The sequence below is a fragment of the Perognathus longimembris genome, chromosome 10, assembly GCF_023159225.1.
Source record: "Perognathus longimembris pacificus isolate PPM17 chromosome 10, ASM2315922v1, whole genome shotgun sequence".
In the NCBI taxonomy this organism is placed as follows: Eukaryota; Metazoa; Chordata; class Mammalia; order Rodentia; family Heteromyidae; genus Perognathus; species Perognathus longimembris.
This window is the reverse complement of record NC_063170.1, coordinates 28465268-28486541: the sequence shown is the minus strand read 5'-3', so window position 1 is coordinate 28486541 and position 21274 is coordinate 28465268. Positions and strand designations below refer to the sequence as shown.

Below are 21274 nucleotides of genomic sequence, written 5' to 3'. Positions count from 1 at the left end.
AATTAACATATAGGATGGAAATAAGCTGATCCTTCAAATGCAGACTCCTAGATCCAAGGAGAAAATTAGAAAAATAAATAATCGATAGATTGTCAATTAAGAAAATTTTGATTTAGGATATATGAGCTGGGAGAGGACATAAAGAATGTTTGCACATTCATAACTGTTTAAAACAGTGTGTATTTGAAGGAACAGCTATCTTGGCTCCATATACTGAACTCCAATTTAGAATAGAGTCATATTCTCTAAACTTGACTGAAAAAAATATTGAGAAGTGGCTGTGTAGCAATAAACAACTCAACTGAGGAGGAATTAAAATTCAGATGTAAATGAGGGAGCTTATTTCTAGGAAACACCCTTACACATGTACTTACAAACTTAACAGTAAAATAAATATTCTGAAAAGGTTGGTCTGAGTCCAGGATAAAACAATATTTTACTAAATTTTATATCAGAATTACTAAAGGTTGCTTTTGATTTTTTTCACTATATCTATATGCACTATCTATTCTAGAATTACAGATACTGTTGTAAGGGAACTCAATCATGAGAAACAAAGAAGCCACCACTTACAAGGCTGAACTGGGAGGCTCCAATGTAGCTAGCACAAAGCTTTATATAGGCCCAAACCACATGAAGTGTGAGGAATTTATAATAACAAAAGTGTTACATATGCAAAGAAAACCAAAGGAGGACACTTAAACATAACAAAGGTGTAAAATATAAGCAAAATAAATCAGATGAGGACACACATATAATCCAAAGAAGACCTGTGTGGAAAGCCCCCTCTACCCAGCAAGGCACCAAGTTGGCTCTAAGAACAAGGCATATTGCTTCGGGTATATTGTTTAGACCTACCTAGTCGCCTTACTTCTACACAAAACATTATATATTTTGTGATGAATGATCACTCAAGAGTATGGTAACACAGTATAATAATTTGAAAAATAATGGGAAAAGCCATCAGAAAATGCAAGGAAAGAAACAAAAGATTCACTATCTAAGTAGTATAATATTATGTAGTTAAACACACACACACGAAGATAGGCTACTGTTGGTTATCAATGAGAATAGTCCCTCATTTTAAGAACTAAAATACAAGCACAGTTAATGCATAATCTTTAATAACAGTTTGTTGAGATAGAGACAAATATAATTTACCAGCTCAGCCACTTTCCCAGTTCTGTGACCTTGTGCTAAGTTTCTTACCTTCTCTAAACCTTTGTTACACTATTGTATTATGAGGACAAATAATAACATTCAGAGGTGTTTGAAATGATTATCTATAACAAATGTAATTATTATTAGTTTTTCTTTTTAGAGAGTGTAGGTGGCAGAGGAATGTGGTCATGTTTTGTTACCCAGGTTAGTTTTGAATTCCTTACCTAAAATGATTCTCCCATCTCACTTAGTGTGGGGCACGCCCTGTATCATTAAGAGGCATGCCCCTGTATCATTAAGAGGCAATCAGCTGGCCCCGCCTGTTTTCCCATTCCTGGGGCCCTGTGGCTGTTATGCAGGAACCCAGAAGGGGTGGTTAGTCCTGCCTGCCTTCCAGGTTCCCCAGAATCAGAATGGCGGTTCTAGCTGGCCCCGCCTCCCAGCCTTGGGACCACTTGTAGCCAAGATAGATAGCACCTGGTGGTGAACCCTGAGGTGGTCCTATGGGCTGAGACTAGAATTAGGCCGCCTCTTAGGGTTGGTCCCTCCGCTCTCCACCCTTGACAGACAGCTCAGGCCGCCCCTCATAGCCCCTAGCTAGGTGCGCTACACCCCTCCCCTTCCTGCCGCTCTCTGACCCTTTTAAGAGTGACTCCTCCCTGAATAAACTGAGATTTTGAGACCTCTCTCCCAGGCTGTCTGATTGTCCTCCAGCTAAGGGGGGCTGGGTGCGGGCAGTTCCTCGACCTTTCACCTTTTCTTGGCTCAGCTCTGTCGGGTGTGCTTACCGCCTCTCCTGCTGGCCAGGAGAGTGCTGGGGGCAAAGGACCCCGACAACTTAGCTAAGTAAAATATTTCTTAAAAAATAGTTCTTGGGGGGTATTGTTAAGTAATATGTAAAAGTAAACATTTGTAATACACTCAATTTCTAAATCATTTCTATTTGTATGATGACAGGAAAGAGCAAGCTAAGTACAGATAATGCCCATTTGTCTTTATGTGTAACAGAATAAATGGGAGCTGCCTTGGCACTGTGGATTACAACAGGAAAATGGGATAACTCTGTGAGAGTTCCTAAGGGAATGGGCTGGTCTGGACAAAAGGAACACAGTGGACAGCATGATCATCCATCAATCTATCCTCCCTCCATTCATGTGAACCACCACCTATTGATCTAATTCATCACTTAGGCCTCAAGTAGGTAAATGTTCCACACAGAAGAACTGTGTATCTACCAAGGTCCAAGAAGAACATTTGTGATTTTCTTATCAATGGACAGGTGTTTATACAATGAAAAATGTAGAGTTACAAATGGAAAAGTAGAAACAGAAATGGATAGAGCTGTTTGAAAATAGGGTACAATACTTAGAAGAGGGATGGAATGAGTGTTCATAAAGTATTTTCAGACTTCCATACTATCCTTATAGAAAACACAGAATTCCTCTTCATATGTAGTATGTCAGGAAGGAATTCCATATACACATACGTAAATTTGTTGGGTATAAGAATAAGAGGTATCCTTAATAATTACTTTCACAGTACTGTGGTAATCAAAAAATTAAGAGATGTGCACAACAAAGTTTCCAAGACAGTTTTATGGGTTCTACTTCATCACAGATTCATTCGACTCATTGGTGTAGACTTAAGAGTGACAAATGTCCCAATTAAGTTTTGAGTTACGTTAGGAAGTAGTAGAGATATCATCCATTACATTTCAAAATAGTAACGTGCAACAATATAAATATAATATCATAGAGAGTTTTAAATATATCCAGGGACAATTATGTATTCTTACCATGCATCACTTTGAAATTAAATATATATTAGTTTCAAGTTAATTATGCCAGATATATAACTTAAAATCTATTCTTATCTTCATGACTCACCAAGATAAGACTCAGGGCATAATCACTTCTGCTATGAAAAAAAGACATTGGAATTGTGAAATGGGCTTTCCATAAGCTTATAAAATTTATAATTTTTTTGGTTGTTTTTTTTGTCTTTTTCTTTTTTGGTACTGGAGATTGAACCCAGGACACTATACTTGCTAAGGAAGTGCTTTGCCACTGAGCTACATCCCAGCACTAACATTTTTAATTCTTGTTCTTCATATTTTCATTTTTCTAATTCTAGAATTCTTATTATTTTTAATTTAATTTATTTATTAATTGAACACATTTTTTTTGACAAGGTGTTGTGCAAAAAGGGTACAGTTACATAGTAGGGCAGTGTGTACATTTCTTGTGATATCTTACGCCCTGTTTTTCTTTCCCTTCTCTAGGTCAGGTAGACATACATACAATACACAATGTATCAAGAACATATACAGTAGCCACATGGCCAAGCCCAAGAAAATTCGCCTAGGGCTTTAAATGTAATGTCGATATTAGACAATATGTCGACAGTAGTCTTATATGAACGTAGATACATAGCTTTTGAGCTAATGTATTCCACTGAGAGGTCGATTTTTGACCTTTATATGTTGAGTAGTTGTTTGGTTTTAGTTACATACTGTTGGGTCACTGCCCCAATCCTGTGGGAAGTACCATTTGACAAGCAGTTTTTGGTTTCACAGACCTGGTCTCTACTGTCTCTCCATCTCCCTTTCTTAACAGTCACATATCAGGGAGATCATGCCCCTTTGTTTTCTGTGTTCTAGGCTTGTCTCGCTCAACATTATTTGTTTGAGTTCTGACCATTTCCCTGCGAGTAACAATATTTCACCATTCCTAATCGCTATGTAGTTGGAATTCTTATTATTGAATGACATGCGTTACCTACATTATTTAACATTTTATACAAATACTGTATAAATGTTATTTCAGTGTTTACATAGCTTTTCAATATTTTCATTTTTAAATTTTTAATTGTTATTGTAAAGGTGATGTACAGAGGGGTTATAGTTATATAAGTCAGGTAAAGAGTACATTTCTTTTTGAATAGTGTCATCTCTCCTTCATTTTCTCCCAGTTTCCCACCCCCCCCCCCAAGGTGTGTAGCTCATTTCTAACATAGTGTCTAGTGAGTATCACTGCTGAATTAGTTCACCTTTTGTCCTATTGTTTCTGTGAATTATTTTTATATCTTTGTAGTGTCAATTTTCTTTCACATAGGCAAAGGAAAGGAAACCAGTTTAAACATTTTTCCTTTTACCCCATCAAAGAAAGTCATTATGGTAAATTTTTTGATAAAATTGAAATATTTTATGTGTACACATTACCATACACCATGTAAAGATGTTAAATATTCTTGAGAGTATCTGACCATGGCAGTACTCTTTCAAACAAATAACAAATGAAAGCACTGTGTCAAATGTGAAATTCAACAAGTTACTTATAATAGTCCTTACTAACATTAGCTCCTTGTTTCATTTCCTGAAAGATCTTCCTCTATTTTGGAAAAGCCCTAGTAATTTTCTTATTTTAGTCCTTTTTCTCTGAAGAGAATTTAAATTTCCTGGAAACATGGTTCTTGTATGCTTTGTTCATGGCTACATGCTAAACATCTAAAATACAACTAGTTAAAAAACAGGCACTTAGGACTGGGGATATGGCCTAGTGGCAAGAGCGCTTGCCTCGTATACTTGAAGCCCTGGGTTCGATTCCCCAGCACCACATATACAGAAAATGGCCAGAAGTGGCACTGTGACTCAAGTGGCAGAGTGCTAGCCTTGAGCGGGAAGAAGCCAGGGACAGTGCTCAGGCCCTGAGTCCAAGTCCCAGGACTGGCAAAAAAAAAACAAACAAAAAACAAAACAGGCACTTAAAATTATTTTAATAGATTAATCAACATTTTGTTTCATTACAAAACAAGAAGAAAACTAAATGGAAGAAAAACTAACTGCAAAGCTAGGTGCCGCTGGCTCATGCCTGTAATCCTACATACTCAGAAGCTGAGATCACGGTTCAAAGTCAACCCAGGCAGGAAAGTCTGTAACACTCTTATCTCCAATAAACTACCAAAATCTGTAAGTGGAGCTGTGTTTCAGGTGGTAAAGCACTAACCTTGAATCCAAAAGCTCAGGACCATGCCCAGGCCCAGAGGTTAAAGCGCCAGGACTGGCAAAACACACACACACACACACACACACACACACACACACACACACACACACACACACACACACACTGAACTGATGTTTGTAACATACAAATTATTCAAAGAAAAAAACCATTACATTTCAGATTCCTTGAATCCAACACTTACATAGTTATGCACATACATACACAAATTCATAGTATATATACTTCGAACATACATACTTTTATTTATATTACTTTGTAATACAATACAGAACATTTAAAACTTAATCGTTTTCCTATTTGATAATTCTCAGCTGGAGTTCACTTTCTTTTTTAACAACAAAAGCAAAAACAAGGCTGGGAATTTGGCTTAGCGGTAGTGTGCTTGCCTTGAATGCATGAAGCCCTGGGTTCAATTCCTCAGCACCACATAAACAGAAAAATCCGGAAGTGGTGCTGTGGCTCAAGTGGTAGAGTGTTAGCCTTGACCAAAAAGGAAGCCAGGGGCAGTGGTCAGGCCTTTAGTTCAAGCTCCAGGACTAGCAATAAAAAAAAAAAAGCAAAAGCAAAACCAAAAACATAAGGAAACTGAAAAAAGCATCAATTTTCAACAAAAAAATAAGTGAATAAACAAGTCATTATTTAGATATAAATTTGAAATAAAACAAACTTAAAGTGATTCACATAATAGTGCCAAGCCCAGAATTCTTAACACCCAGAACTTTCTTCTACACAACTTCAATTATGATATAATTATCACATGTCTATTAGAAGGTATTTAATTTTCAAAATCCTTTTGTAGGAGAAAATATGAACATTTTGTGACCAATAATATACAGACTAGAAGTTTGTACAAAAAATGTTTAACATCTCTGCCATAAATCAAATGTAAATAAAAACAACACCGAGATTCTATTTCACCCTTATTAGAATGGCCATTATAAAGAAAACAAATAATAACAGATGCTGATGAGGATAATGCCAAAAGGAAATCATTAATACACTGTCGGTGGAAATGTAAATTTGTTCAACCATTATGGAAAGTTCTGTGTAAGTTTCTGAAAAAAATTTAACATAGAATTATCCCATGATCCAGCAATTCCACTCATGGGCATTTACCCAAAAGATTACAAACCAGGATACAATAAAGCCAACAGCACAACCATGTTTATTGAAGCACTATTTTATCATTGCCATGGTATGAAATCAGCCCAGATGCCCCATAAAGGACGAATAGATCAAGAAAATGTGATAAAGATACACAATGGAATTTTACTCAACAATTAGAACGAATGATACTGTACTATTTGTAAAGAAATGGAAAGACCTGGAAAAATTATGTTAAATGAAGCAAGTGAGGCCCAGAGACACAAAAGATGGATATGTTCTCATATATATGGAAGCTAGATTTAGCTTATAAACTTATACATAAATATGTTGGGTGGTATGCACATGGTTACAAATGTATTAACTAAAATAGATTCAAGGAAGAACTCAAATAGTGTAATTTCTTAGAAAGGCAAAGTCAAAGTTCAGAGAGTAGGTATTCAAAAGGGGTAGGGTCAAGGGGAAAAGGGTGGACAAATGAAGAGGAGGAGAAGGGGGAAAATACAAGGAAGATTCCAATGTATATTCTACAAAATTAAGAAGAGTAAGGGAAGGGATGAGTAGGAGAAAGAAGGGTGATAATGTTGAAATGACTGGCTTTGATCAAGGTATATTGTATTCGTAAGCCAAGTTATTAAATGGCAACTCTTTTGTAAAACTTCTTAGAGATAATTTTAAAAAAGTAGAAAAAGGCTTTTTTCCTATTTTTTTCAGTTTTGTAGCTTCTTGTTGATTCCCACTACACAATATATATAAAATTTATTTTCTTTTGACACAAAATGTACCTTATTTCTATTGAATTTTTATTGTTCATTAGTTAATAAAGAGCCTTTTGTTTGAAATTATGGAATCTGATGTTTTCAGCCCACTCCCTTAATGACTATATAACTAAGAGAGGCATTTATAACTTCTAGATCTTTTAAGCACGAGGCCAGGGCGCACGAGGCCAGGGCACAACACTACACCTAGTGACTACAAGAAACCAGCTACTTACTGGGTAAATTCTATAGCCTAAAGATTGTTGTGAGTTTTAAAATGAAAACCTTGGTAACATTAATGTCCTGTTAAACTAAAAATCGAAAGAACTTTTCTTGTTCATCCTCTTATATTACATTTCAGTATTTGTCAACGGTTTCTGACCATCTTTTAGCACTCCTTCCATCCTAAGGTTTTAAAACCTTCATTTACCCCTTTGGAGAGCTCATTTAGGTCTTTTGGAGGACTCTTCTATCTGCTTTTGTTTTATTCTTCAATTTAGATTTGTTGAATGTCCCACCTTTGTTGTCTTATGATCAACGTAGTGAGTTTAAAGTATTGTAATATTTAAATTAGCTTTCTCTCCTCAATGCAGTTTTCTCTCATCTGTCTTTATAAATACAATCATAATTCTTTAAGTCATTCAGAGTCAATTTTTTTTATTATTTACCCTTCCCAGTGTCTAGCCAATTGTCAAATTTACTGATACTTTCTTTGCAAGTTTCTTATTCCTGTCCCTCCATTGATTGATGTGGCTGTCGCTCTAGGTCTGATGACCTCATGTCAATTGTAGACTCATTTCCATCTCTAGACAATAAAGCATCCTAAAACCATTTAAATCTGTCTTACCTTTGATATAAAATCTCAACCTCCTCAGAGAGTCAAATAAATCTTCCTGGAACTTGATTCTATGCTGGAGAACATTGCCTATGTGCATCTTACAAGATGAAATGATTTTTATTCAACTTTATCTCCCAAAGTTAATAAAAAAGGTATTAACAAAGAGCTGTTCAAAATTGTTTTACTTGGCATTATATTCACAGAATAAATTTACAGTGACCTGTAATTCACTTGATAATCATTTCTATTTCTATATTTTCAAAAGCCTGTCTATTCAAGCCTAACTAGTTTATTTAACTAATCACTAACCATGCTATTTTCATGCCTCCACAAAATTTTAGGCAAGGAGAACTACATCTAATTCAAAATCATTGTTCTATGAAGTTTTCTCAGCATTTAGAAAGAGTTGTACTCTAGGAATAGTGCGCTTGTGTATGTGCATGCGTGTACACACATACACACACAGAGCTCAAAACATTACTTTTTTTTTTCCAAATTTTTATTATCAAACTGATGTACAGAGAGGTTACAGTTTCACACTTTAGGCATTGGATACATTTCTTGTACTGTTTGTTACCTTGTCCCTCATACCCCTCTCCCTCCTCCCCCTTTCCCTCCCCCCCGCCCCCCCCCCCTGGTGTTCAGTTCACTTTCACCAAACAGTTTTGCAAGTATTGCTTTTGTAGTTGATTGTCTTTTTTTTTAACCATGTGTCTCTCAATTTTGGTATTCCCTTTCAATTTCCTACTTCTAATATGAGTATACATGGTTTCCAATATACTCAGATAAGATTACAGAGATAGTGTAGGTACAACCACTGGAAGATGATACAAGAACATCATCAATAATAGAAGCTACAGATACAGATGGGATGTTGAAAGTAGTTACAAATGTGATATAACAATCATTTCCATAACATGGAGTTCATTTCACTTATCATCATCTTATGTGTTCATAAGGGTATAGCTATTGGGCTCTTGTGATCCTCTGCTATGACTTGCCTAAACCTGTACTAATTATTCCCAATAAGGGAGACCATAGAGTCCATGTTTCTTTGGGTCTGGCTCACTTCACTTAGTATAATTTTTTCCAAGTCTTTCCATTTCCTTACAAATGGGGCAATGTCATTCTTTCTGATAGAGGCATAAAATTCCTTTGTGTATATGTACCACATTTTCCTGATCCATTCGTCTACTGAGTGGCATCTGGGTTGGTTCCATATTCTAGCTATGACAAATTGTGCTGCGATGAACATTGTTGTGCTGGTGGCATTACTATGATTTTGTTTGTGGTCTTTTGGATAGATACCCAAAAGTTGGGCTGCTGGGTCATAGGGGAGTTCTATATTTAGCCTTCTGAGGAATCTCCATACTGCTTTCCAGAGTGGCTGAACCAGTTTACATTCCCACCAAAAATGAAGTAGGGTTCCCTTTTGGCCACATCCCCTCCAACAATTGTTATTGTTAGTTTTCTTGACATATGACATTCTTACTGGGGTGAGGTGGAATCTCAATGTTCTTTTGATTTGCATTTCTTTTATAGCCAGTGATGTAGAGCACTTTTTCATATGTCTCTTGGCCATTCTCATTTCAATGCAATACCCATTAATATCCCAACACCATTTTTTAATGAAATAGAGGAAGCAATCCAGAAGTTCATATGGAACAATAAAAGACCCAGAATAGCAAAAACAATCCTAAGCAGAAAGAACAGTGCTGGAGGAATTACAATACCCAACTTCAAGCTGTAATATAAAGCTATAGTAATAAAAACAGCTTGGTAATGGCACCGGAACAGGCCTGAAGACCAATGGAACAGAATTGAAGACCCAGAAATGAACCCACAGAACTACGCCTACTTAATCTTTGATAAAGGAGCTAAAACAATAGTTTGGAAGAAAGATAGCCTCTTTAACAAATGGTGCTGGCAAAACTGGCTCAACACATGCAACAAACTAAAACTAGATCCTTATATATCACCCTGCACCGAAATCAATTCCAAATGGATTAAAGACCTCGAAATCAAAACAGACACCCTGAAAACACTAAAGGAAGGAGTAGGAGAAACACTTGGGCTCCTAGGCGCAGGACAGAACTTCCTTAACAATGATCCAGAAAGGCTACAAATCAAAGAAAGGTTGGACAAGTGGGACTGCATCAAACTGCAGAGCTTCTGTAGGGCAAAGGACATAGCTCGCAAGATAAACAGAAAGCCCACAGACTGGGAGAAGATCTTTACTGGCCATTCAATGGACAAAGGCCTCATCTCTAAAATATATGCAGAACTAAAAATATTACCTTCTTCCAAAACAAAACTGCAAAGTACCAATATCCCCCTCATCAAGTGGGCTAAAAGACTTACAAAGAGACTTCTCTGATCAAAACGTTACTTTGATATATTTTTGTTTAACTTGGGTGGTGTTATTTTTAGAAAACGTCATGAGCTAACAGTCATTTAAAAACTCTTATTTGCTATGGCCTTCTCCCAGTCACCATATAATTTATTGAAACATGTGCTTCTTTACTAACTAGATGGCAAATTTTTAAAGCTGTGCTGACTTTCTTGCTGTCAGTCACTCTCTTGCCTTGGTTCAGAGAGAGTGGGTGGAGTGGAAGAGGGTAGAATGCAATTCACAGATATATTCAAATGTATACTGTTCCTAGGAAAACATATATTTTGGATTTATTAATATTTACCATCTTATTCAATGCCATCTGCTTTTTTGGACTTTTTAGCTGTCTTGTTTCTTGGCGATATACAACTAAAGTATACAAACTTTTTAAAAGACATTAAGAGATAAGATATTAAAATTTATAATACACAAAAGAAATTTAATGATTAAACTATCTAAAGTTGCTTTATAAAGGGGGAACATTTGTATTTCTTAATTTAACTAATTTATAGTCTGCATTCTAAAACATCAATAGATAAATGTTTATATTTATAAAGGGTAAAACTTAAAATCCCTCCCCTCAACCCCAGTTATGGAGCCTGAACTGAGGGTCTGGGCACTATCCTAGAGCTCTTTCACTCAAACTTCAATGCAAGCTCTCTTTCACTTTAAGATACAATACCACTTCTGGTTTTCTGGTGGTTATTTGGAGATAGTCTCATGCGGACTTTCTTGCCCAGGCTGGCTTTGAACTGTGATCCTCAGAGTTCAGTCTCTTGCATAGCTAGGATTACAGGCATGAGGCACCATTGATGGGCTTAAAAACCTTTTAAGTAATGGCACTAGTAATTTTGCTAAGAGCAGAGCCAAGAGCTAAGTCTAGAGCACAGCACTTTAAGATATAAAATACACAAAAATAAAGAGTATAACTTTGACTTTGAGGTTCTTAAACAGAGGCCAAGAAGACCAGGGAGATACACAAAACTCCAGAGGATTATTCAGTATATATATATATATATATATATATATATATATATATATATATATATATGTTTAGATACTTCAATATCTATCTATCTATCTGTATATATCTATTTAGATATCTAGATATATGCTTTCTTCTTCTTCCTTTTTTTTTTTTTTTTTGGTAAGGAGACACAAAGGGATTTGCTACGACTCCAACAACTAAATCAATCAGCAAGCTTCAAAATATAATTTCATGCATTCTGCTACTTGACTAGTAAAACCTATAAACCACATAAGAGAATTTACTGAAAATGAAAGTAGTATTCAGGGTAATCAAGCAGTGCAACACAGGAATTCATGTTATAATTTTCATTACATAACACTGTCCACCCCTGTTCAGCTGCCTTGGAATGTACTGCCCTGACACAGAACAATGTGTTCATTTAGTCAACTGAGCAGTTAAAACAAAAGAACCACAAATCCAATGAAAAAACTCAAATGACAACAAGTGCATTATTAACATTGTATTATTCATCATTGTTTTCTGAGGTTGATATTGTTATCAACTCAGCTTATAAATGAGGAAACTAAGATCCCTGGAGATGTTGATATGTCAGACACATCTCTGAAGAACAGGTTGAGGCAGGACAAGGAATAGTAGGTGGGAGTGAGTTTTGAATCTGTTTTAGATGGTGCTCATCTAAATCATTTATCTAATATAAAAGTCCTAATGCCTTGACAAAAAATGAAAAGAGCCATGTTTTTGAGGTTCTTAACCTTCATTAACAGCATAGAATCCTAGGAATAAACAATGTTCACAGTAGACTGTTTCTCTTTGGAGGGTTAAAATGTAAATAATAATAGCTTCTTTTTTTGTTGGAGGTTTCAACCTGGGGCCTTACACTTGTTAGGCAAGCAATCTACCACTTGCACCATGCCTCTAGACCTCTTGGCTTTTGATATTTTCCAGAGGGTCTTGAATTTCTTGTTAAGGCTGGTCTGGACTACATTCATTTTACTTAAGCATCATGTGGAACAGGGATTACTGGAGTGATTACCATCCCTTTATTTGTTTCTTTGTTTAGATAGGGTTTCCGAACATTTTACATGGGTTAGCTTCAGTAATGTGATCCCCCAATCTCTGTCTTCTGTGTAGCTGAGCCTAAACTGCCATGCCAGTCTCCTAAGTGACTTAGTATTCAAGTTTTGAGAGCTCAGATTAAATCTTTTGGTTCTATTTGTTCCATATGCCAGTTATACTTACTGAATATTTATAACCTGTAAATTTGCAAATCTTTGTTAATAAGATGCCATAGCGTGAGGGGGGCGGTGGGTAGAGGATGGGAAAGTGGCCTAGTGGTAGAGTTCCTGACTCACATACATGAAGCCCTGGGTTAGATTCCTCTGCACCATATATATAGATAAAGCCAAAAGTGGTGCTGTGGCACAAGTGTAGAGTGCTAGTCTTGAGCAAAAAGACATCAGGAACAATGCTCAGGTCTTGAGTTCAAGCCCTAGGACTGGCAAAAAAACCAAACCAAAACAAACCAAAACAAAAATACCACAGTGGAAAATTCCATCCAGGACATGCATTAAAAATGCATGGTGTAGGGGCTGGGGATATAGCCTAGTGGCAAGAGTGCCTGCCTTGGATACACGAGGCCCTAGGTTCGATTCCCCAGCACCACATATACAGAAAACGGCCAGAAGCGGCGCTGTGGCTCAAGTGGCAGAGTGCTAGCCTTGAGCGGGAAGAAGCCAGGGACAGTGCTCAGGCCCTGAGTCCAAGGCCCAGGACTGGCAAAAAAAAAAAAAAAAAAAATGCATGGTGTATGTTTATACACATATGTTTATGTGTGTAAGAGTACATATATGTGGTATACATAAATTACAGTACATTTCGTGTTTAGACATGAACATAATTATAACTAAGATACCTCATTATTTATATTCAAATATTTTAAAATTTGACTCAGCATTTTCCAATAAGGGATCCACATCTTGTACATGAGAAAATCATAATAATTACTACTTGGTACTCTCTATAAATGTCCCAGGACTATATTTTTGCATATTATTCCCAGATAAAAGTTTAAATTCGGGAGAGAGTAGGGGGGAAGGAGAGACGGGGAGAAAATGAGGGAGGAGGTAACAAGTTGAACAAGAAATGTACTTACTGCCTTACATATGAATCTGTAACCCCTCTGTACCACACTTTGACAATAAAGAAAAAAGTTTAATTAAAAAAAGTTTAAGTTCAACCAATTTTTAAATGTCACAATTTCTTCCTACTTTAATAGTGGACTGACCAAATACTGTAACAAAATAGACATCTTTTAAATTTCTAATAGTTCTGAAAACACTGGGTATAGTTCTCAAACAATAGGGCAAAAGCAGAAGAAGGAAGGGGTTTGAAAGACAAAATAATCTTACCAAAGTCTGCAAAAGCTGACTGTCCAACCAACATCAAATTTTTAGGCGTTTCAAGGGTATTACACTGAGAGAAGTTTCCATCCTGTTGAAGTCAATAGGACTTTGAATTAAAACTCATCACATACCCATTTATCAAATGTAAAACAGCATTTTAACTGAAGCAGAGAAATAAACAATGTAAGTCTTTTGTTGTATTAACGTCACTACAATGTCTTATGAGCTTTGAAGAAATTTGAATTTGAATTTACAATGAAATTTGAATTTACAATGAAATTTACAAAGAAATTTGAATTTACAATGCTTTTTATGGGTTCCATTTCTAGAACTTAGACTCCAGACTTGGGCATTGTCATTGAGCTTTTATATGCAAGGATAGCATTCTACAACTTGATCCATAGCACCACTTCCAGCTTTTGGGGAAGCTTAATTGGAGATGAGTCTCATGGGCTTTCCTACCCAGGCTTGCTTCAAACCATGAACCTCAGATCTCAGTCTCCTGAGCAGCTAGATTTATAGGCATGAGCCATCAGAACCTGGCTAATTTAGAAGCTTTCTTTCTGCCAATTCTGGTATGGCTTTTTCCCAATCATCATCATCATCATCATCATCATTTCAGACATCATTGGCATCTTTTCATGTAGAAAGCCTTGAAAATATAAAAATCTACTCATAGTAAGTTTAGATAATAAGACAAATAAAAGATTGAACTCAGAATTTTGATGTAAATAAAAAATTGCTATTGACTTTGATACCTACATATCTTATATAAGGTATCTATGTACTTCAAAGGTTTCCCTTTGTTCCTTTAAAGCTACTACAAATTTTCAAGTTATTCCTTAAGGAAGTGACTCCTGATGCTCTCAGAGAAGGCACTGCTACAATGAAAGTACAAAAACTGCCTGGGAAATATGCATGCGTGAATGAGAGCTGTCTGTAACAGGCAATTTTCTAACCATTTTGCACTCCATTATCCATAGACAGAAATGTTTCCCCTACTATTATTAAAATATCTGATATACTTTTTTTTTTTTTTTTGCCTGTCCTGGGGCTTAGACTAAGGGCCTGAGCACTGTCTCTGGCTTCTTTTTGTTCAAGGCTAGCACTCTACCACTTGAGTCACAGCACTACTTCTGGCTTTTTCTGTTTATGTGTTGCTAAGGAATGGAATCCAGGGCTTTATGCATGCAAGGGAAGCACTCTACTGCTAAGCCACATTCCCAGCCCTGATGTACTTTTCAAATACTTTTTGTATCTATGTATTATTTGTACAAATGTATTAAACCTTGGTGTTCATTTTCCACTATTGCTAGAACCTGCAATTGCACTGGAGCTGTTGTGTCAAAGTTGCCACTTCTGACTATAGTGTTAAAAGTTATATTTTGTTTTAAAAGATTATTGTATACTGAGTATACATGATGTTTTTTGAAAAAAAAGAGAAATAACTCTTTTAATAGAACATATTAGTTCTATCATGTGAGATAAAGTTGATAATAAAGCTAGTAAACTGACTCAAGTGGATGAAGCTACACAATGAAAGTATGAACTTTGGTTAGCATGTCTAGAAAAATCTCTACATATAAAATCATGATTTATCCCCATTCAGAAACAACGAGCCTTTCCAGCTAATAGCCTCCCACATGTTAAAAGCCACATTTGCTAGAATGCTTGCAACTATGAAAATGGTTGAAATTATTTCGTGAAGCTTGAAGTTTGGAAAGGGAGAGAGTCACAGAAGGAGTGAGACTGATTGGAACACATTATAAATGTATGGAAATATAATCATGAAATCCTCCTTTTTATAACTAAGGTAAGCGAATAAAAATACAATAAAAAGCATCACATTCTCAGCGAGTATTAATAAAAGAGAATGTATCCTTGGCAAAGTGGCTATGTGTGGAACCATTGTATAGATGACATAGCTGGGAAAAAGATACTTCACTCAAATTTCCCACATTATTATTACTTGTTATTTATTCTGCCTGGTAATACAAACGACATAAGCTAAGTTCCATTTAGAGTAATGTCATTTATATACTTTTTCTTTGATGACAATGATCTAATAAATGTTTTCATCAATATCATTCCTCTCATTACATATGTTTTAAAGTAAGACAAAAGTATGCTTTAAAAAAAATGAAACTAGTTAACTTAGGAAGACCACAAGCAAGACATCAATATTGCTCTGTATTCTGACTCTATAGAGAAAGTACTAAATGTAGGTTTAAATTATACAAATTCTAGGGCTGTTTAATAATCTGGGTTTCACTTTAGTTCTTCACTGTCAGATTGGGATACATGTGCTATTTAAAAATAGGTTTAGAAAGATACTGGTGGCTCACATCTACAATTCTACTTAACAGTTTAAACTCAACCTGGCCGAAAGGTCTGAAATACTCCATTTCCAATTAAACAGCAAGATGTCAGGCTGGAGGTGTGCTTCAAGTGGTAGTGTGTTGGTCATGAGTGGTAAAAACTAAGCAAGAGCATAAGACTCTGAGTTCATGCCCTGGTACCAGGAAAAAAAAAATCAGTCTCAAGTAGGATTCTAAAGACAGTCCAATAGAGTGACAGATAAGGAAGTGTTTTGCAAGATGTATTGTTAAAAGGTATTTTTACAGTGGCAGTCCTGTCCTTATGATGTGTAAATTATTTTGTCACGTACTCATCTACTCCATAGTCTTTTTTTTTTTGGCCAGTCCTGGGCCTTGGACTCAGGGCCTGAGCACTGTCCCTGGCTTCTTCCCGCTCAAGGCTAGCACTCTGCCACTTGAGCCACAGCGCCGCTTCTGGCCGTTTTCTGTATATGTGGTGCTGGGGAATCGAACCTAGGGCCTCGTGTATCCGAGGCAGGCACTCTTGCCACTAGGCTACATCCCCAGTCCCCCATAGTCTTAATAACCTTTATTAATTTCCTGTAGTCCAGGAAACTGGGCCAATTAATAAGGGCTATACCTATGTCCTTGTCTCTTCTATTGTCTAGCTCATTTCTGAAATTACTATGCAATGACTTCAGGATAGAAGTTTTAGACAAATCCTGGCAGCACTGTTACTAGGTTTGAGGTCTAAAGTTAGTTCTTTAAGATCAGTTGACTTGTCTCTAAAATGTATTTTTTTCTCTGTGTGTATATTCTAGATATAATTTTATGATTTATCTCCATTCCCAAACAATGATACTTCTAAGGTAACAGTCTCTCAAATATAAAAAGCCACATAGACTAGACTTCAACTAAGAAACTGTTGAAATTGTCTTGGGAAGTGGGGTAGGCTGGAAGGGGAGAAGGGAGAGTATGAAGGTTAGTGAGATGATAAAAATAAAGTGCCTAACACACAATATACATTTAGTTAACATTCAGTGTTGTCATTAGGAATATTAGTAGCAATACTATTATTGGTCCACTACTGAATTATCTAACCATCACTGCTGAGGAAAGAGCCATTTTTCCCATAGTGCTATGTTGTATCAAGTACCTTTCTTGGGCCACTCTAAATGCACTAGCCTGACATTTTTATGTGGAAGTTGAATCTAGGTCCTCTAGCAAGAGCTAAAACCCTAGCCTTTCCATTTTGTTTTTGACATGGGGATCTCCCTAATATTGCATAGCATGGTCTCAAACTAGGAATACTCCAGTCTCGACTTGTTGAGTATCTTGAATAACAGGTGTGTATCATAATACTCAACTGAGTATTTTAAACTTTAATGCTAAAACTACTCTATTCATTATGTTAAAAATGGTCTGGAAGCAATATGTGATAATTATTGTGCATCTTCACTTAGACTCATGTAAAGTAGTGAATGTCAATTAATTTTATCCCCTTTAGATTTGGCAAAATCTGAAGACATTTTTGATTGTCACAGTGAGTAGGGGACAGAGATATTACTTTTGTTTTGTAATGGAGATAAGAGCCTCACAGTCTGTTCTGCCTAGGCTAGTTTTGAAGGGCAATAATCAGATCTCCATTTTTTTTTTTCCTTTGCCAGTCCTGGGCCTTGAACTCAGGGCCTGAGCACTAACCCTGGCCTCTTTTTGCTTAAGGCTAGTGCTCTGCCACTTGAGCCACAGCGCCACTTCTGGCCATATTCTATATATGTGATGCTGAGGAATTGAACCTAGGGCTTCATGTACACGAGGCAAGCACTCTTGACAGTAGGCCATATTCCCAGCACCAGGATAGAGATATTACTATATAATCTACAACACTCAGGAAAGCTCTCTACTACAAAATGTCAGGGTTGAAAATTCTGACAGCCTGTCCAAGGATCTGACTTTGTCACTCTTCTGGGTCTTTTCCGAGACATTTTTTACTTGAATTCCAGTTCTATATTTCTAACTAGTTCCTTGACATGTTGCTAACATAATTTTTCCTACCTCAAATTAGATACTTCTTTTTAGTTATTTTTGGTGGTGGTGGTGGTGGTGTGTGTGTGTGTGTGTGACTGCCCCAATACTAGGGCTTGAACTCTGGTTGTCATGTTCTTGTTCAATTTTCTTGCTCACAATCGGTGCTCTACTACTTGAGCAGCACCAGCATGGAATTTTGCTGTTTAATTAGAGATGGAGTCTCATAGGCTTTTCTGGTTGGGCTGCTTTGAACTGCATTCCTCAGAACTCAGCCTCCATAACAGCCAGAATAACAGTAGTGATCAAAAACACCTTTCTTCTTTCATCTTTGCACATTCTGCTATAAATCACAATTTGCCATTGTGTTAATGGCCATCCTCCTTTATACTCCTTTTCTATCCCAGAATACTATTCTTTAAATCACTTACCTCTTTCCCACGTGACTGAGAACTCCACCTACATTATTTTACCTCCTGTAGTTTTCCACATTAATATATCTGATGTGGAACAGCAAGGTTAACTGCAATATGAACCTTCTCTTCATCTCACTCTCACAGTTCTAAATCATAGAATAGCTTCTCAACAGAGTTTTAGAAAATCAAATTAGTTAGCTGAGAAGTCAAACATCTTTTATCATCTTGTCTAAACCAATTTTTCGAATCTTAACTTCCAAGGTCCCATTTATGTTCTGGTCCAAACCAGCTACCTTCTTCTCTTTGAAAATATCTTTTGTTATCTGTAGAGTTCTTCTATTTTAATGGTACTGGGGTTTGAGTTCAGGGTCTCAAACTGGCTAGACATGTGCTATACTGCTGAGTCATATATTCAGCCCATTTTTACACTTCTTGCCTGACTCTTTCTCTACCTTTCTCATTTTCCAACACTAAAATCTGACTTATCTATACTAGGCATGCAAGTACCACATCTTTTTTTGAAGCCTTACTGATAAATCTAGGTGGGTCAGGGAGAAGCAAATGCTCTTTGACTCTGATCATACCAGCCAGAGAGTTATCTATACTGGCTTCTCAGTATGATTTCCTCCTGTCCTACCCTTGTACATCTTCCAGACACTATTATGGACTGGAACAGGCAAATGACACTTTCAAGCCACTACATTTCAAAGTGACATAGTTTTATAAGTTTGTTACTATAAAATGTTTGACTATTCTTTGAATACAGTCATCTACTTTACAAATACTATATTTTATCTGAATTTGTTAATTGTTTTAAAAAAGCGATATGAGGGTTTAAACTCCAGGCCTTATAGTGAGTAGACAGGTGTGTCACCACTTGGGCCACATACCCAGCCCTTTTTCATTTACTTAATTTTTTCACATTAGGCTTTCTTGTTTTTGCCCAGGGTAAGCCTCAGTCAGTGTTATCCCTACTTATATCCTCCTGTATAGCTGGGACCATAGATGTATACTATCATACCTCGCTTACTAATTGAGACAGGGTCTTGTTATCTTTTTTCTCTGGCTACCTTGAACCTCAAGCCTCTCTATCTCTACCTACTGAGTAGCTGGGATTGATTAAAGTCATGTGCCCCTACTTTGAGCCCTTCAACTAGCTAATTTTGAGTCTATATTCTCCATAACTTATATTATTGATTTACGTATTTGCATCTAGGTACAAACTTAGATTCTTGCTTTGACCAAACTTTCGTCAGACTCTTTTAAGACCCCATTCAGTCCAAACTGAGAGTTCAATTTTAGGAGGAATGAAGGCAGAGCTTAAGAATTATGCTACCCTCTTAGTAATCGCTGATCCACTGACCCACCTTGCTCCTTGGCTATACATAATGTCATTTTTCTGTGTTGTATGTATAGTTGAGCCTAACTTCTTCCTTGCTTCAAGCTCTTCCTTATCATCTTAAACAAGTTTATGAGTAATTTTTTTAAATAGTTATTCACTGATATCTTTAATACAAAACAACTTTTAGTCCTTATTAGCCAATAGCCAATTTATTAATTTTCTTTAAAGAAAACAATATCAGGTCTGGGAATATGGCCTAGTGGCAAGGGTGCTTGCCTCCTATACATAAAGCCCTGGGCTGGATTCCCCAGCACCACATATATAGATAAATGGCCAGAAGTGGCGCTGTGGCTCAAGTGGCAGAGTGCTGCTAGCCTTGAACAAAAAGAGAAGCCAGGGACAGTGCTCAGGCCCTGAGTCCAAGACCCAGGTTTGGCAAAAACAAACAAACAAAAAAAATATCAAAGATACAATATCAAAGATAAAAAGACTCCAATAAAATCCACATGAAGATTATTTTTACTATTGAGTTACTTTATCACCTTTAAAACCAAAGATAGAGGATGCCATATATTTAAAAGTGTTTTCATAATTTTATATACATCTACTTATTTTTATTGAGGCTCTTTTCCACAATGTACAAAATAATTAAATAGATCTTTCACAAGGTTCAGCTGAGGCAGGAATGAAAACTAAATGCAAAAAAAGTATCCCTCAACAGTGGAATTTGTTATATATAACAATCATAAAGAATATGACAACTATATCTCTAGCATTAGAAATACAATTATATTTTTAAGTCTTTGGTTTAGATGTCTTTCTTTCCTTTTTATAAACTTTGCAATTCTTAAGAATACTAAAGTGGTGTAGCTTAGAAGCTTTTAGAAGCCCTGGTGATGTCTAAAGAGAGCTGCTTAGTTCCCCAGTTTCTGTGTGTGAGTCTCATCCAACACCATTGTCTGTTAGACAATGGCCAACAATGAATGAATTTGGCCACCACCACTTTGAACTTTACATTAGTTAGAACTCACAGTTTTTCATTAGCATTTTCATAAAACCTGTAAGAGGCTAATGGGTTTAATTTGATAAAAGATAATTTGGAGTAATTAGGTGGAAAAATCAAGAGATCTAAAACTTAAATTTTGTGTCTTCTATATTGCAGGCACTTTACACACAGTTAATTTAATGTTCCTCAATATTCTAGGAAACAGACTCTTATACCCATTCTCTATATGTAGAAAGTGACATTTCACACTTGACTAACGTGACAAATGTTCTGAGGCCCATGTTATTGGTCTTAAATCTAATCAAATATTATGCAACTACTTTGAGTGGGTTAACCTTATTATTTTTCATAGAATATGTGTCAAATTAAAGATAACATAAATCATGAAAGTAATTGTTTGATTAACAATTACAAAAAGAAAGCCTATTGGGAAAGACTTCTTAATCCTGGTCACTTGGCAGTCAATTTAGTGTCTGTTGTTTCTATTTCTTTTTGT

At 36.3% G+C, this 21274-nt stretch overlaps 1 protein-coding gene and 1 long non-coding RNA gene across 2 annotated transcripts in view; one reads left to right on the top strand and one right to left on the bottom strand.

Moving 5' to 3' along the window:
- Nucleotides 1-21274, bottom strand: part of Itfg1 (integrin alpha FG-GAP repeat containing 1) — a 174147-nt gene that overhangs the window by 99754 nt on the left and 53119 nt on the right. Inside the window, exon 8 of the mRNA XM_048355677.1 lies at nucleotides 13678-13759. Within this exon, the coding sequence (XP_048211634.1) occupies nucleotides 13678-13759 (82 nt within the window). The remainder of the gene's footprint in view (nucleotides 1-13677; nucleotides 13760-21274) is intronic.
- Nucleotides 338-20700, top strand: LOC125358500. Its single transcript, XR_007212318.1, has 3 exons — nucleotides 338-1193; nucleotides 12238-12241; nucleotides 20691-20700. It is a non-coding gene; the product is annotated as an uncharacterized LOC125358500 (long non-coding RNA).